The sequence below is a fragment of the Salvia hispanica genome, chromosome 5, assembly GCF_023119035.1.
Source record: "Salvia hispanica cultivar TCC Black 2014 chromosome 5, UniMelb_Shisp_WGS_1.0, whole genome shotgun sequence".
Lineage (NCBI taxonomy): Eukaryota > Viridiplantae > Streptophyta > Magnoliopsida > Lamiales > Lamiaceae > Salvia > Salvia hispanica.
The window spans coordinates 19483365-19499110 of record NC_062969.1 but is presented as its reverse complement, the minus strand read 5'-3'; the positions used below and the strand labels follow the sequence as shown (position 1 = coordinate 19499110).

At 36.2% G+C, this 15746-nt stretch overlaps 1 protein-coding gene across 1 annotated transcript; it reads right to left on the bottom strand.

The window, feature by feature from the left end:
- Window positions 1-8612: 8612 nt before the first annotated feature.
- Window positions 8613-15746, bottom strand: LOC125191056 (putative DUF21 domain-containing protein At3g13070, chloroplastic). Its single transcript, XM_048088518.1, is given in 14 exon segments — window positions 8613-9688; window positions 10083-10262; window positions 10707-10823; window positions 11167-11232; window positions 11351-11442; window positions 11997-12060; window positions 12154-12232; window positions 12303-12442; window positions 12713-12794; window positions 13198-13301; window positions 13452-13529; window positions 14157-14250; window positions 14340-14437; window positions 15050-15746. Coding segments are annotated over 14 exon segments (1959 nt in total). The 5' UTR covers window positions 15572-15746; the 3' UTR covers window positions 8613-9445.

Here is a 15746-nt window from a genome sequence, read left to right as displayed (position 1 = left end):
TAGCGCTGCAACAACAGCTGACATATCGTCTTTGTTGTACAATGAAAACCAGTAGTTGTCTTCACACAAGTCCACCCTGCAAATAATCGCGGTAGAGTGTGAGCTATATGTAAGTTCGGACCATATGTTAAAAACACTGAAAGGTAGTTACATAAAGTTAGAGTGTATATACGAATTTGTTGTTGTGACAACTTACACGAACAAGTAACCGCATCAGTTGTAGTAGTGTCGGGCATAAGCATCAACCCCGAGCAGCTCCATTCCTCAGATAGACTTACTCAGCTGGTAAGACGCATCCCTCTCAATGGTGCACTCAGGGAAAATCCAATCGCCATCGGGCAATTGGCTGGTGACGACCCCAACGCATCTAGCATGAAACGCAGCAGGGCAGCCGTCACAGCAGATCAAGTTACCATCTGTTTTACACAGATAGCACTCGTCGCCATTCCCATCGGCTACGAAGTCGTTCAGAAACTCCTTCCGCTTATTCTTCTTTCCTTTGAAGCTGAAATAGCGAGAGTTCCAGCTCTGCTTCTCCGCCATGAGCGCCCTCTTGTGGGCCTCGGCCTTGAAAGCCTTTGATTCAAAGACGTCGTCGCAGAGATGGCGTAGGATGGCGACCTTTGCTGGGGCCGGCATTGCGTAGTACTCGCTCTGGAAGAGATCCAAACCAGGGATGTGCTTTGGACTGTGGAAGAGGAGGTACTCTATAAGGAATACCGGCCACGTTATCAAGTCCAGCAAATCCCACCTGCGTTGTCAAAAATTGTTAGTAATAGTTTTGAGCCTTAGCATCATGATAAAAACTGTTTCTTGTTTATCCATAGGTCGTTTATTTGAATCATCACTAAAAATAAAATTTAAATTAATTTTTTTTAAAATTAAGAATTAAATTAAAACATTTTCATTTAAAATATATTGACTAAATTATTCAACTTAATTTGACCAAGATTAAAAAATTAATCGAAAATTTAATTGAATTTATATCCTTAACATCATGGTTAAAATTATTAGAAAACCAAAGGAAGAATAGCATTTTAGTTACTAAGTTCCGAATAAGTTACTAAAACATCGTCGTTTTTTAACATGAAGGCAAATTTAGCAAAATCAGATGAAATTGAAAATATTGGTATGTCATCTTTTAATTTGTTTAAAATTAAAAACAATTTGATGTCATGCAACTTCTACCTGAGGCACACAGATGCAAACGCGAATTCTCCATCAGCGAGGGATGTGAGATGTGATCTGAGCGCCAGATGTACAGCGTCGAACAGCGGCGTCGAGTCATTGCGATCTGGAACGGGCTCACGAGCAGCGCGACACTGAAGTATCTCACAAACGCGTAGACTGAGAGGAAATCTACCATAGAAGCTCCACCGATATCCAGACTGGTGGAAGAAGCCGGTGCTTGGAATTGCATGAGACGATTGGACCCCACATACAATTGATAATCCATAGCTGTAAAATCTAGATTCAGATCGATTTCTCTGGATTTTTGGTGTGGAATCGATTTCTCCGTTGAGAATGTAGTTCAGTACTCCCTCGTTCAAGTCCACCACCTCCCTTCGCATCGATGTTTCCGGAAACATTCAGATCGAAATTCCGGCCAGATTCACGAGGATTTTTGTTACAGACGTGCTCCGTAACAAGTCCGGGAAGCTAACTTCTCGTTGGATAAAAGTCAAAACCGGCACCCGGAGAAGGGTCGGCGGTGCTAAACAATGAAACGATAAAGTCCGGCGCCCTCGCAAGCAGTGGCGGACGCAGGATTTTAAAGGTGGGGGGTCCAAACGTATTCCTAGTACTAGGGTATTTTTTGTGTCGATAATTTAGAGAATCAATTACAAAAGATAGAGATATGGGTAAGGTGATTGTTGATAGATGCAACGTCAAAAAATAACTGTCAAAAAATAAAAAATAAATTATTGTAAGAAAAGACTTGAATTGTACTCTAATTATAGCTAAATAAAAATGTAAAACAAAAAAGTGATACTACAAATAAGAACACATAAAATAAATAATAGAGAATCAATATAAAATGTATGAAATTTTTTTAGTATAGCGAGAATAAGATTCTAAAAGGCATATATTAAAGTATAATTTTTATAAGATCTATTGTAAATAAGAAACATAAGGAAAAGTAAATAAGAAAAATAAGGGAAAATAAAAATAATAGGAAGAATCAGTAAAAAAGGCTAAAACCTTAAATAGGGGGGTTGGTTCTGATTGGAATTGATATCTGGGCAATCACTTGCCAGGGCTGGTAAAAAGCCAACTGGGCTATTGAACTATTTAAAAAAGCTTTTAATATAGATAATACATAATCATTAGTAAAATGGTTGGGGTTTCCATGGGTCCCCCATGACCCTCTTTAGGTCCGCCACTGCTCGCATGGGTCGGCGGTGAGACAAATAGAGTGGCGTATAGCACACTAAACAAAATGATATTGTATTTCAATAATTGATTGATTGAATCCAAATGATAACAAGAGACCTATTTATAAGTCTAGAATTCGAACCTAACTTATATGGGAATGATATGGTGAATCAAAATACTAGATTAAATAAAAAGATATGGGAGATATGGAATGGTCTCGTATCAACTCCCTCGCAGTTGAAATTCACCTTGTCCTCAAGGTGGAAACTTCGAAACAAAGAGAGTCGAAAGTTCTCCTCCTGGATCAAATACGCACGGTCAATGTTGGTAATAGATAAGACTTTGTATCCGAAAACTGAACCATGATTTAATTTTGGCTGTGAACAAAATATGGGATCTTGAGCACTTGGAGTGAACATTTGTTGCTCTAATATGACCATTCGATTGACTGTGAACTAGAATCATAGTGAAATCCCCATGGCAAGAAACATACTTGTCAAGTAAAGTCTCCAAATCAACTTTTATCTCCACTTTCGGATGTGTTGGAACAAAAAGATCACCAATCTTGTCATCATATGCCTTGACGAGCACTGGCAGTAACTCATTTTCATTCTTGAGGTTCTCTTCAACGGACTCGTTGTTTGGAATATCAAGAGTAGCGCCATCATTGGGAACACCGGTAATGTCATTGGGAGGATCATCACCCAATACTATTACGGGAGTGATATTGGTTTTCTCTTCGGCTAGATTTTCGTCACTAGTGTTCTCCTCAAACCACGCGTTCAAATGGGTAAGCAATGCAGCTTGCTCCAACCTATAAACACGTAATTTCTCATTGTAATCGTCGATGGCGGCTTGTTGGACAGGCGAGAGCGATCGAACCTTGAGGGCGGGATTATTGGTGAGACCTCGCTGCTGGGACGATTGAATAAACTTCTTGGGTTGTTGAGGCGGGTGCAACGAACAGTCAGAGACCGGCAGCGGGCGTGGGGGCTGATATTCCGGCAGCGGAAGTGGATGATAACCATCATCGAAATTCCGTGGCTGCCCATATGAATCCGGGTCTGTATATGGTGGACACGGGGGCTGGTAGTCAAGCAGCATTATGATTTCGGTATTGGGATTTTGCTGCTGCTGCTGCCCGTAGGCATAGCGCCGCTCCTGCTGCTCGTAGGCGTGCAGACGCCGCTGTGTGGGCCAGCCGGTTGGGGGCGAGCGTTGTCGTAGCAGTGGCGGCCAGCCGGGAGGCTGTTCGTGCCAGGAGGAGTGATCGTGCTGCCATGTGCGACGCGGTGTGTACTGTTCCTGCTGCCATTGCTGATAAACAACGTTTCGACGCCGGCGATTGATTTCTTCCCAACGTGATTCCAACTTGTCGAATCGGGCCATGATGCAATCGAAACCCTGGGTTAGGGAGTCGAGCGGCTGTTGTTCTGTCACAGGTAACGGCTCCAGCGAGGCGTCATCACGAGGCGAAAGTCGCCGCTGACTGATGTGTTCCTTCCGTCCGATGCCGGGGTTCCGTCGCGAGGGACCAATACACACTTCAGGGGTTGGTGGAATTCCCCATGCTGATTTTCTTTGATTCCTTGACATGAGTGGTGGATAAAATAAGAAGCATTGATCGGTGGGTTTTTTGATGAAAAAGGTGTTTCTCTTTGTTTTTTTTTGTATTTTTTGTTTTTTTGTAGGTTACAGGAGGAAGAAGATGGAAGTTGTGCACGAAATGAAAGCACCAGTTGTTACAGACGTGCTCCGTAACAAGTCCGGGAAGCTAACTTCTCGTTGGATAAAAGTCAAAACCGGCGCCTGGAGAAGGGTCGGCGGTGCTAAACAATGAAACGATAAAGTTCGGGGCCCTCGCAAGGGTCGGCGGTGAGACAAATAGAGTGGCGTATAGCACACTAAACAAAATGATTTTGTATTTCAATAATTGATTGATTGAATCCAAATGATAACAAGAGACCTATTTATAAGTCTAGAATTCGAACCTAACTCATTGAGCAAGAAAATAAATATATATGGGAATGATATGGTGAATCAAAATACTAGATTAAATAAAAAGATATGGGAGATATGGAATGGTCTCGTATCAATTTTCTAGATCTGCTCCGACGCCGCCGCTGCTCATGGGGCCAAAACCGGGCGGCGGCGGCGGCGTGAGGAAGAGCGGATAGAGCTCCGTCAGCTGCATCTCCTTGGATTCGTCGCCGCCGTCGAAGCCGGTGACGGCGGAAAAGGCCACCACGGTGCCGAAGCAAGCGGCGCGGCCTCCGAAATCCTTCCTCGCCACCTTGAGTCCGACGTAGTCCATTTTTGCTCAATAAATGAATTACTACCTCCGTACCCCAAAATTTATCCCACTTTGACCCGACATGAGTTTTAAGAAATATAATGGAAAGTGGGTTGAAAAAGTTAGTGGATTGTAGGTCCTACTTTTATATAATACTACCTCTGTACCCCAAAATTTGCTACACTTTGACCCGACACGGGTTTTAAGAAATGTAATGGAAAGTGAGTTGAAAAAGTTGGTGGGATGTGGGTCCTACTTTTAAAGTATTAGTTTTATAATAAAATGTGAGTATGAATGAGTTAGTGGAATATGGGGTCCACTACCAAAAATGGTAAAAGTGAAGTGTATCAAATTTTCAGGGACGGACTAAAATAGTAAGCTGTATCAAATTTTCAGGGACGGAGGTAGTAGTTTTATAATAAAATGTTAGTAGGAATGAGTTAGTGGAATACGTCACTACCAAAAAACGATAAAAGTAAAATGGACAAATTTTGAGGGACGGACGGAAAAATGGGACAAATTAGGTACTAGTAAATTATTGGTGCTCTAACTCAAAACAACACAATCAAATGTAGTAATTGAAAATTAAATGAGTTCAATCACTAAACTCGAATTGCAGAAGAATTTTGAGAGAAAGAGAGAATACTGAAGAGGTGAAGAAGCGTTCTGAGTTATGATATAGTGATGATAGTGTGTGGCTATTTATAGTAGTTCGATTATGCCAATTTACAAAACTCGATGCGCAAGGTACTACCACCTCTTTTTCTTTAATTTTAAATTGATTGACGGATAAGATTCCATCTGTATGCTTTGTTATTTCAGGGTATCAATAATAATACCAATACCGTACTGATTCTTTTTGTGGTTATAATAAAACGTTTAGTTTGAAGATAAAATATTTTATCAATAAATTTATGCTTTTTCGTCACAATTGTATGCCTTTTTGCTAATTTATTTATTTTTTTCCTTTTTACATTATTTAATTTTATTTATGTGTTGAATTTTTGAATTTTCAACTCTGGATTTTATTTTGAACGGATGGTTGTATTTCTTCAATTTTTGCACCTTTTGATTTGCCTTTTTTTGTATATTTATTTAATTTTAATTTGCATTCGTCATATTGAGATAGGAACGTAGTTAATGCACAGTTGGAGTGCTTGAAAATATTAGCATATTCAGAGCTGACATTGATATATTTCAGTTGAAAGTATTAACAATATAAATTAAATAAAAAAATACTATGATTAAAATTTACGAAATACAAATTAACTAAGGAGTGAAAACAAATCCTAATTCCATTACTTTTATTTTAATATTATGGTATTCCTTTTCCATTTTGGATAGTTTCAATTAATTTACATGTGATTATTAATCTTAATATACCATAGTAAGTTGGGTTACAAATGCAAATTTTTAGTTGGAAAAATAGGAATCAATAAGCCAAATATATCTCTAGAAGTCGTTGTTATTGTACCATCGTTTATTCGAGTTTCATGCTCTTATGGGTCGGGAAATTCAAATTTTATGGTTAGAATGGGTTATAACTTATAAATAACATTTAATTAAGGTTCATCCGGGCTTATATAATATAGATAGTGTTTTAACATAAGATTTGATCATTATATTTATGTTGATAGCATTAGTTAATTATATGGGAACAAATGTGTGATATTACAAATTTTTGGACGGCATTTATTCTATTATATGATTATGTTAATAAATATTTATAAAACATTAATTTGTTTCTTAGTAACCCCTTTGTTTTTCAAAATAAAGTATCTTTTAACTTTCTTCATTTACTGTATACTTAAATTTAAATGAGTTATGGGCGTTGTTCCAATTTTTATGTTGAATGAAAAATTTTAAATTTTATTCTTTTTTTTATTTTGAAAATAGTTTTCTTTTTGTTTATTTATCTCTTTTTTTTTGTATTTTTTTGAGTTGTAACTGAAATTTTAAGTATATGTTAAGAATCAAATTCAATTTTCGGGTTGTATTCCTAGCTTTTTCACCTAATATTGTATAGTGAAATTTCGTCTTTTTCTTTGCTTTAAATTTTATAGCATAACTAAAAGGTAAATTCATGCATGACTTTGAAGACTTTTTATAACAGAAAACTTTGATTTGCCTTTTTTTAGGTATATTTATTAAATTTTGAATCTACATTCATCGTATTGAGATAACAACGTAGTTAATGCACAATTAGAGTGAACGAGAATATTATCATATTCGGAGTTGGCATTGATATTTTTCAATCTAAAGTGTTAAAATATAAATTAGATAAAAATATAATTACAATTCACTGATTACAAATTAATTAAGTGGTGAAATTTGCAAAACAAATCCTAATTCCTGTGTTTTTATTAGAACATTAATAGGATATTCCTCTTCCACTTGGAGAGTTTCAATTAATTTACGTGCGATTATTAATTTTACACTTTAGAGAGTTTCATTCAACTTATATGCGATTTTTAATTTTACAGTGTAGAATATACCATAATTGGTTGGATTGCAACTACAAATTTTTAGTGGAAAAATATAGGAAATTAGGAATCAATAGGTCAAATAAATCTCTATAAGTCAGTGATTATTGAGCACGTTTATTCGATTTTCATGCTCTTTTTGGTTGGGAAATTCAAATTTCATATTTAAAAATGGGTTATAACCTATTAGTATCATTAATAAAGGTTCATAATATGGAGAATAGTTTTAACATATGATTTTATCATTATACTTATGATAATATTAGTTAATACGGGAATAAATGTTTGATATAACATTTTTATAAGACATTTAATCTATGAGTATATGATTATAGGGGTGCGTTAAATGACAACACCTCTGATTATATGTTAACAAATATTTTAAAACATTAATTTGTTTCCTATTATCGCCTATGATTTTCAAAATAAAGTATTTTCTAATTTTTTCATTTGGTTTATATTTGAATTTAAATACGTTGTGAGGATTGATCCAACTTTTATACCGAATTTTTTTTAATTTTTATTCAGTTTTTATTTTGAAAATAGTTTCTTTTTTATTTTAGTTTTTTCTCTTTTTTATATTTTTCGAGTTGTAACTGAAAATTTTAAGTATTTGTTGGGAATCAAATTTGTAATTCAGGCAATTTTCCTGACTCTTTTCACCAAATATTGCGTGGTGAACTTTCGTCTTTTTCTTTACTTCAAGTTTGTAGGCATAACTGGCAAATAAGTTCATGCATGAGTTAGAAGACTTTTTTTAAAACAAATAAATGTTGGGAAAGCAAATTTGCCTTCTTTGATGAAAGGAAAAAATATTAAATGCACAATTTGCACATCATAAGCAACAAATGTGTAAGAATATATTCCCTCCTTCCCTAAATTTTGTCGCATTTTGATCGGACACGGATTTTAAGAAATGTAATGGAAAGTAAGTTGAAAAAGATAGTGGAATGTGGGTCCTACTTTTATATATTAGTTTTATAATAAAATGTGAATGAAAATGAGTTAGTGGAATATTGGGTCCACTACCAAAAATGGTAAAAAAGTAAAATGTGACAAATTTTGTGCGACGGATGAAAATGAAAAAATGTGACAAATTTTCAGAGACGGGAAGAGTAGCATTTTGATACTTTAGCTATGACCCAAACATTTGGTTATTTATAAAAATATGCTTTCCTTTAGTAGAAAATATAAAAATAACTCTATGAAAGTTGTATAATTGGCCTTAACTTCAAAATACAAAAAAAAGGACAATATTTAGATTTTATTACTTGTCCGAAAATTGACATGTTTCAACATGAAGTTTGCTTCAGAATTATTGGATCTTTGTTGCTCCATATATGAAATTTTATATACTATCTCCGTCCGTCATTAAGAATCTCATTTTTTTCCGGCACGTGTTTTGATAAATATTAAGAAAAGTGGATAGAAAAAATTAATTTAATAAAGTAAAGTAAATATAGTAGTTCTCCAACTTTACCTATCCATTTACCTTTGAGATGCTCTCAGTACTTCACATTACATGTTATTAAAATATCATCACATAGCACAGGAAGCCCTTCACTATACAATCAATCTTCAAGTAAACCTTGAGTAGTCATTTACGAATGAAAGTTCTCTCCATATTCAAAACCAGGGTTACAAGGCAGACACGCTGTAACCACTACATTCCGCCAATTCGTTCAGAAAAAATAATTACGACACATCTAGGCCTTGGGCCGTTCCTATTTATCCCACATCAGTCACGAATGGTTGAGAGATTGAGAGACTGGGAACAAACTTTTCACCTTCAATTTCATGGTTGAGAGATTGAGAGACTGCGAACAAACTTTTCACCTTCAATTTCCCAAATAATTTAAACAAAGATTCTCGCAGAATTACCAAACCATGAACCTGTATCGAACCTACATCAGCTGCACTAATGACATTTAGGAGAGGGAAAAATTATTGCATTTCTTGGATATACAACCACGGAAAATCCCTGAATATAACTCATGACCATATAGCTACTCAAGAGGTAAAGGGCCGTCTGTTTCTCTGGTATAGGAGCTATCCGTTTATCCAACATAACTCCCACAAACATGGAACCCTTCATTCTTCTGGAATCCAAATGTGACAATCCATATTCAAGCACTTCCTTGGCTTTTAATAGTTGAGCTGTGATTAAAACCATACACTAAAACTGGACTAATAATAATTCAAAACTTCTCTCCACTTGTCCCTGTTGGTGGAAAGAATAAGGACTGCAACTAATGGCCTGTTATCTCCCGTTTTTTTTCCATGAAGACAACTACTACTTTTTACTTACTTGATTAGCATTGTAACCCTGTACCGTCACTACACAATCATTTGACATATCATGACCTGGGACCTCATGTTCACCTTTCCTATCTGATTCATCATCACTCATAGTAGATCTTCTCCTCCAAAATTTGGGTATTAAACGAGTTACCCCTCTGTTCTCTACTGACACCTCTTCACTGTTTATTCGTTCAAAACGAACAGCACTTACTTTTCTAGCATTACCTGCTAGTATCTGCACCAACCATATGATCTTTCACTAGTAATTAACGAAACGCCACACTAATTCAAGAATTAAATAAATATATTCTCGAGTCATTAAGAAAAGTTGATTTCTAGGGTAGCTTCCAGTTTCAGTAATATTTATGCTTTCAGATAATGCACAATGCAGAGAGTTACATTTGTTAACACTAATTTCCTTAAAAGGGTGAATTAGATAGGTACACCTAGCCTCTTCATAGATCACAACAAGTATGCTACTTGAAAACATGTAGGTTGGGCATATTACTTTTATAAGTTGGACACCATTCCCCTGGTCTAACTTTTACAGCTTACTAGTATAATATAAAATGGGGAGTAAATGGAAAAGGACTGAAGAATGGTAAGTCAAAGAGAAAAATTAAACAAACCTCAAGCTTAAATATTTGAGTTTTCTCATTTTCTTCTTGCCGGTCGGATTCAGGCTCATCATAGTTAACATGGTCCTCTTGATTTTCTCTCTCAAGGACTACTTTTATCATCTCACCTGTTCTCGGGATATATCCGAATGCCTCACAGACAAAACCTGAAACTGTTTCATATTGATGACCCTGCACCAGAGGGAAACAATGTCAACAAGAATGACACTGAATTGCAACTTTACAGAGTTCTGGATTTGCAAATATCCAAGTATTACTCAACTGTTTCCCATCTTAGAAAGAAGATGTGCTAACAATGTCTCTCGAACATTTAATAACTAATTATTATATGCAAACTGCTACTACTAACCATTCTTCAAACATGTATGTTAATTGTATGCAAGCTGCTATTAGTCATAACTCATAAACCTTCAAAAAGAAGATTTCTAAATTACCTCCAATTGGACCAATCCCATGGCGGTCACATTTGAACCTCAAGTTTTCATAACATAAATACTAACAGGAATAAGAGTATGCATCATAATTAAAGTTTCGAGATAATATTAGCGTGCTGTGATTATCATTAAATCAGAAAGCACTGTGAAATTAAAGAAAACATGAGCAAATTTAGAGTACCTCTGGCATTTTAATGTTAAGATCTTCAGAGAGCTGATCTATTGATGTATTGGCATCCACATCATATATGCCTTCAGCACGCATGACAACATAGCCAGTCTTTTTCTGGATTTCCTCCTGTCATAGCAAATAACACAAATAAAATTTTTTAAGGGAAACTAATGCTAGTTAGAATGTAACTTATATAATGGAATGAGATCTTAAAATGCAAGCGAATATAGTCCTGGATGAGCAATAACAATACATTTGAATGGCTCCATCTATAATTGTTCTCAGTCATCAGTTTAACCACCGTGTGCAAGGAATTCACATTTTGATCAACAATCAAATTACAATATTTCTAGACCATGACAAAACTTTTTATCAAGAAGACTATTCATAAAGGGAAATGGAAAACAGTCAAGAAGAAATAAGAGTCACCAGAAATCCTTCAACTCCCATTGTTATCAAACAGAATTACCTTTGAGTCATTTTCATCAAAAATCTCACCAACAATTTCTTCAACTACGTCTTCATGGGTCACTATCTGTTACGGCAAGAAATAAAAAAAGGCAGAAGCCCAAACTTATTTAGGGCATACATCAATGCCACAATTTATTAAAAGGATTAGGCTTTTAAAACCTGAGAAAGGAAGAAATACTCACACCAACAGTTCCACCATATTCATTTAGAACAACAGCCATGTGCACCTTCCTGATGCGGAACTCTCTAAGAAGATTCCACACAGACATTGAATCTGCAACATATAATGCGTTCATATATATGTACTTATACAGAAGGGATTAAATAAACATAATTTGAAAAGCACAATCACAGCCAACAAAGAGCTTCAATGTCTCATCCTTTAGAAATAAATGTACAGATTAAATCAAATCTTTAAGCATTAATCCAATAGTTCATATACGTGGCAGGATATTGAGTGACAAGAAGCCCAAAGGGATTAAATAAACATGAATTGAAAAGCACTATCACAGCTAACAAAGTGCTTCAATGTCTCATCCTTTAGCAATAAATGTTGAGATTAAATCAAATATTAAGCATTAATCCAATAGTTCATATGGCAGGATATAACAACACCATATCATCTTATATCTGCTATCTCACAAAAAAAAATACAGCTTTGAAGATCACCACATGTAAGAATGGAGCGACAAGAAGACCAAAGGAGCATCGGGATATTTATTTTCCACCATATAATCGCCTAAAGCATTCCTCCTTACATCTATTCGGGGAGGAAATCAAACGTCATATTTTGAGGAGCTAATATCAATTATAAGTAGTGTAATTTACCAGGAACAAAGTATGCAGGTTTGTGGGCCATAACTCCGACTTTAGAAGTTTCTAGCAGTTCCCCCTTCGAACCCGAACAGAATAAGAGTTTTCTATACAATTAGAAATATGAAAGAACAAAACTAAGGAAATATGGATAAATAAAAACTTATTTTACCTTCTGTATGCAATCAAGGAGATCCATTGCATAGGCAATACCAGCAATGTTGTCAATTCGCTCCTCAAAGACAGGCACCCTACAAGCAAATTGTGCATACTTATAGACCAACTACAGCATATCTAACTGACAGAAAAAGGGACTCACACCTAGAATAGTGATGATCTACCCATTGCTTGTGGAAATCTACAAGTGTCGCACCAGCATCGATGGCAACAACATCAACGAGAGGCGTCATCACCTCCCTCACATGGGTATCTTTTATTTCCAACACATTTTCAATCATATCCTGTGAAAGTCCAATCATATTCAATAAGATAAAAAAATCACATTCTTCCACATTATGAATTACATGGAAAAGTATGCACATCCATCTGTGATCAGAGAAAGAATTGTCATGCAAATAAGATAATGATAAGACAGGTTGTAGCAATTTACATGGTTAAAACCTTTTAGTTGAATCTTCCATGTTCTTAAATAATGAGAGAAGAAAATAATGTAGAACATGCAAGTTACACCAACCTAGAAAGTAGCACATATGCTAGTGACCTCAATTTACCTGTTCTTCTTCCTCAATTGCGCCACTTAATTCTGCTCCACGTAGCATCAATTTTAGTTCATCTTCAGTTACATATGGTTCGCTAAGAGATCACAACAAAACATGTCAAAGTTAACTCCATTGCACAAAGTAGACACAGAAATGCACAGAAAACTCAGCATGAAAAGTAATGATGCATACAAAACCGAGATGACATACTAAAGAACATGGTAAATATGCTTCATAGAATTGAGAGAAGGCATTTAATTGTAATGAAGTACTCAAAGTACTCCTACGTCTCAAATAAAGTAATTGTTAATATACGAGTGCTGATCATATTCTAGAATAACTACTAGACTACTAGTATTTACATCTTCGCACCACATAATTTTCTCATGAGTTCAACAGATGGGATCGATGATATTATCAAACATCTTAGAGTTAGCCCACACATGTAAAGATGTTCAGAAAATGTAATGCAAATATACTAGGTAAAGAAAACAGACCTTTTTCCTTTTAAGCCTAGCAATTTTAGCATTCCCATTGAGAGATACGTCACAACTCTTCCCACTGGATACAATACGAGGGACAGCCATGCCACTGGCCTTACCTAATGGCAGCATAAAGAGTAGAACATGAACATCAAAAGTGAAAAAGGTGCATCTTGCCCTTGGACTATTTTATTTATGTTATTCCATAAGGTTGACCATATAGCAAGTTAGAAACATCATACTTGCAGCCTCAACAGGTTAAAACTCACCACAATCCTAGCTACCTCAGTGGCATTGTGAACAGCAATGCTTTTTGGAGTAATTTCTGTGAGGAGGAGGATAGCAACCTGAAAAGATTAGCAAATTACGGGTATCACACATTTTGTATAAAAACAACAGGTATAAAGGAGCTGCAGTAAAAGCTTTGATCATTAGACAAATAAATGGATTAAATGGCACAAAAAATTGTCCTAGTTTTCTTGCAGAAGACTTCTGGAAGAACGATAATCGAATTTGTGACATTTCATTGATTTCAATAATAAAACAAAAAGATGCAAGTCGCTGGAAGGAACTTGAACATCATCACCAGGCTTTAATAACTGATTAGCCAATTATTTCAATATATAGATACTAAATGTCGTGATTCCTCCGACTTATAACAATCTTTTCACCTCATTCTATGCAGAACAAAAGATAACCAGGATTTCGTAAAAAACTATAACAAAGCATTAGAATAAAATTTAGCGCTCAGAAAAGGGTATATATGGACATATGGTTCACACATATAAGTATGAATTATTAAATCCATAGTCCATATTGCCCTAACATCCAATATAAAATAAAATTGCATCTTCCAGAAGTATACATCATCACGCAAAGAGAAAAATTGAAATGTCTCTGAAAGCAGAGAAACCCAGTTCCTATACAAAATTGAGTAATTGCTACTGCATAAGTTAAAAAGAAAACAAACATACCGTCATCACCCCAGTAGCTGCACTGACACCAGCTTCACCAAATATTGCAGTTGCAGCCTCAGTTACTAGTGCTGTAGCACCAATATTGACCACTCTACCACATAAAACATCTACAATAAGAAAACAAGTTCGAATAAAAAAGAAGAAAACAGCTGCAAGTCAATTTAACAAGAAGAGTAGTACGTGGTGCCAATGAGGATTGTCGTCAGGAATCGAGTAACATCATTCCGTAGCATTTTGAATACACCATTCTCCGACTCTTTCTCAGCCAATTCCCGTACCTGCAATTAGTATAAATAACAATAAATATCTATAATAACAACAAAGCTCATCAGGAAGACAACTTTAAATTAGACCAATCCTTGAGACGTTGCAATAAGTATGATAATTTAAGTATGTTTGAATGAAAATAATCCCTGCGTCCCACAATAAGAGTCCTATTTCACTTTTACCATAAATGGTATGTAGGCCCACATTTCACCAACTTATTCAACTCACATTTTATTATAAAACTAATATATATAAGTAGGATCCACATCCCGTGGACTTATTCAACCCAATTTTATTTACATTTCTTAAAACTCAGTGCCCAAACCAAATAGGACTCCTATTGTGGGACGGAGGGAGTATAAACCTCTTGTGCCAAGGAACTAAGGAAACCAAAATATGGCGACTAAGGGCAGTTAAAATTTTGAGTGGGACAAAGAAACCATCTTCACTCTAGCTTAACCATAATCATAATAGACTCAATAATCAGCTAGCTTTCTACAGAAAATATATTTCCATTTCCAATTTTCCATACATTTAGCACTAGCCAATTGCATAGGTACATTCCTATAGCTCAGATACATTTCTATCCTAATTAGAAATATCCAATTGTAAAACCTTATTACCTTCCATGGCCAAAGTGTAGTAATGGAGGTCTCAGCCATGGAGAAAAATGCTGAGAGGCCCAACAGCGCCGCCAGAATCAATCCCTGCTACTTGAAAACCATCAAAATCTGTAAAACCTTAGGCCATGAACTCCTTATCGACGACAAACTACGTTCCCAAACTCCATATCCCAAAGCCACAACAACACCCTCCGCAGCCAACGCTCTCCGACAACCTAATACTACAACCGCAGTAATTGCGGCCGCAGCCAACCCTCTCCTCACCAAAAGCTCATCAAAATCGATTGCCCTCGGATTCGATGCTGGGGTGTTGGTATTCGCAGGAGAGCTAATTTGAACAGAAATCAAAGGAAGGGGGCTCCTTTCATTAGAGCTAGAGCAGGAGCAGCAGGCAAGCTTCTCTGCGGATAATTTGTGGAATAATGAACGCGGACGGATGATGAAGGAGGGAGTGATGAAAGCGGATTGATTGAACGAAATGGTTTCAGACGCGGCGGCGGCTGCAGCCATGTGTATGATCATAATGAATCAAATCAGGAATAAGCAGACAGAGATTAAATGAAGATGATGAGCATTGAGTGAGAGAGAAGAAAATAGGGAGTGTCTGAAGGGGTTGAATGCGAAGCTCATCCTCATCGTGGCTCGTAGCTCGAGCTACGTCTGGTGTGCCTCTTTACGTTGGAATCCAAGGAAAGGT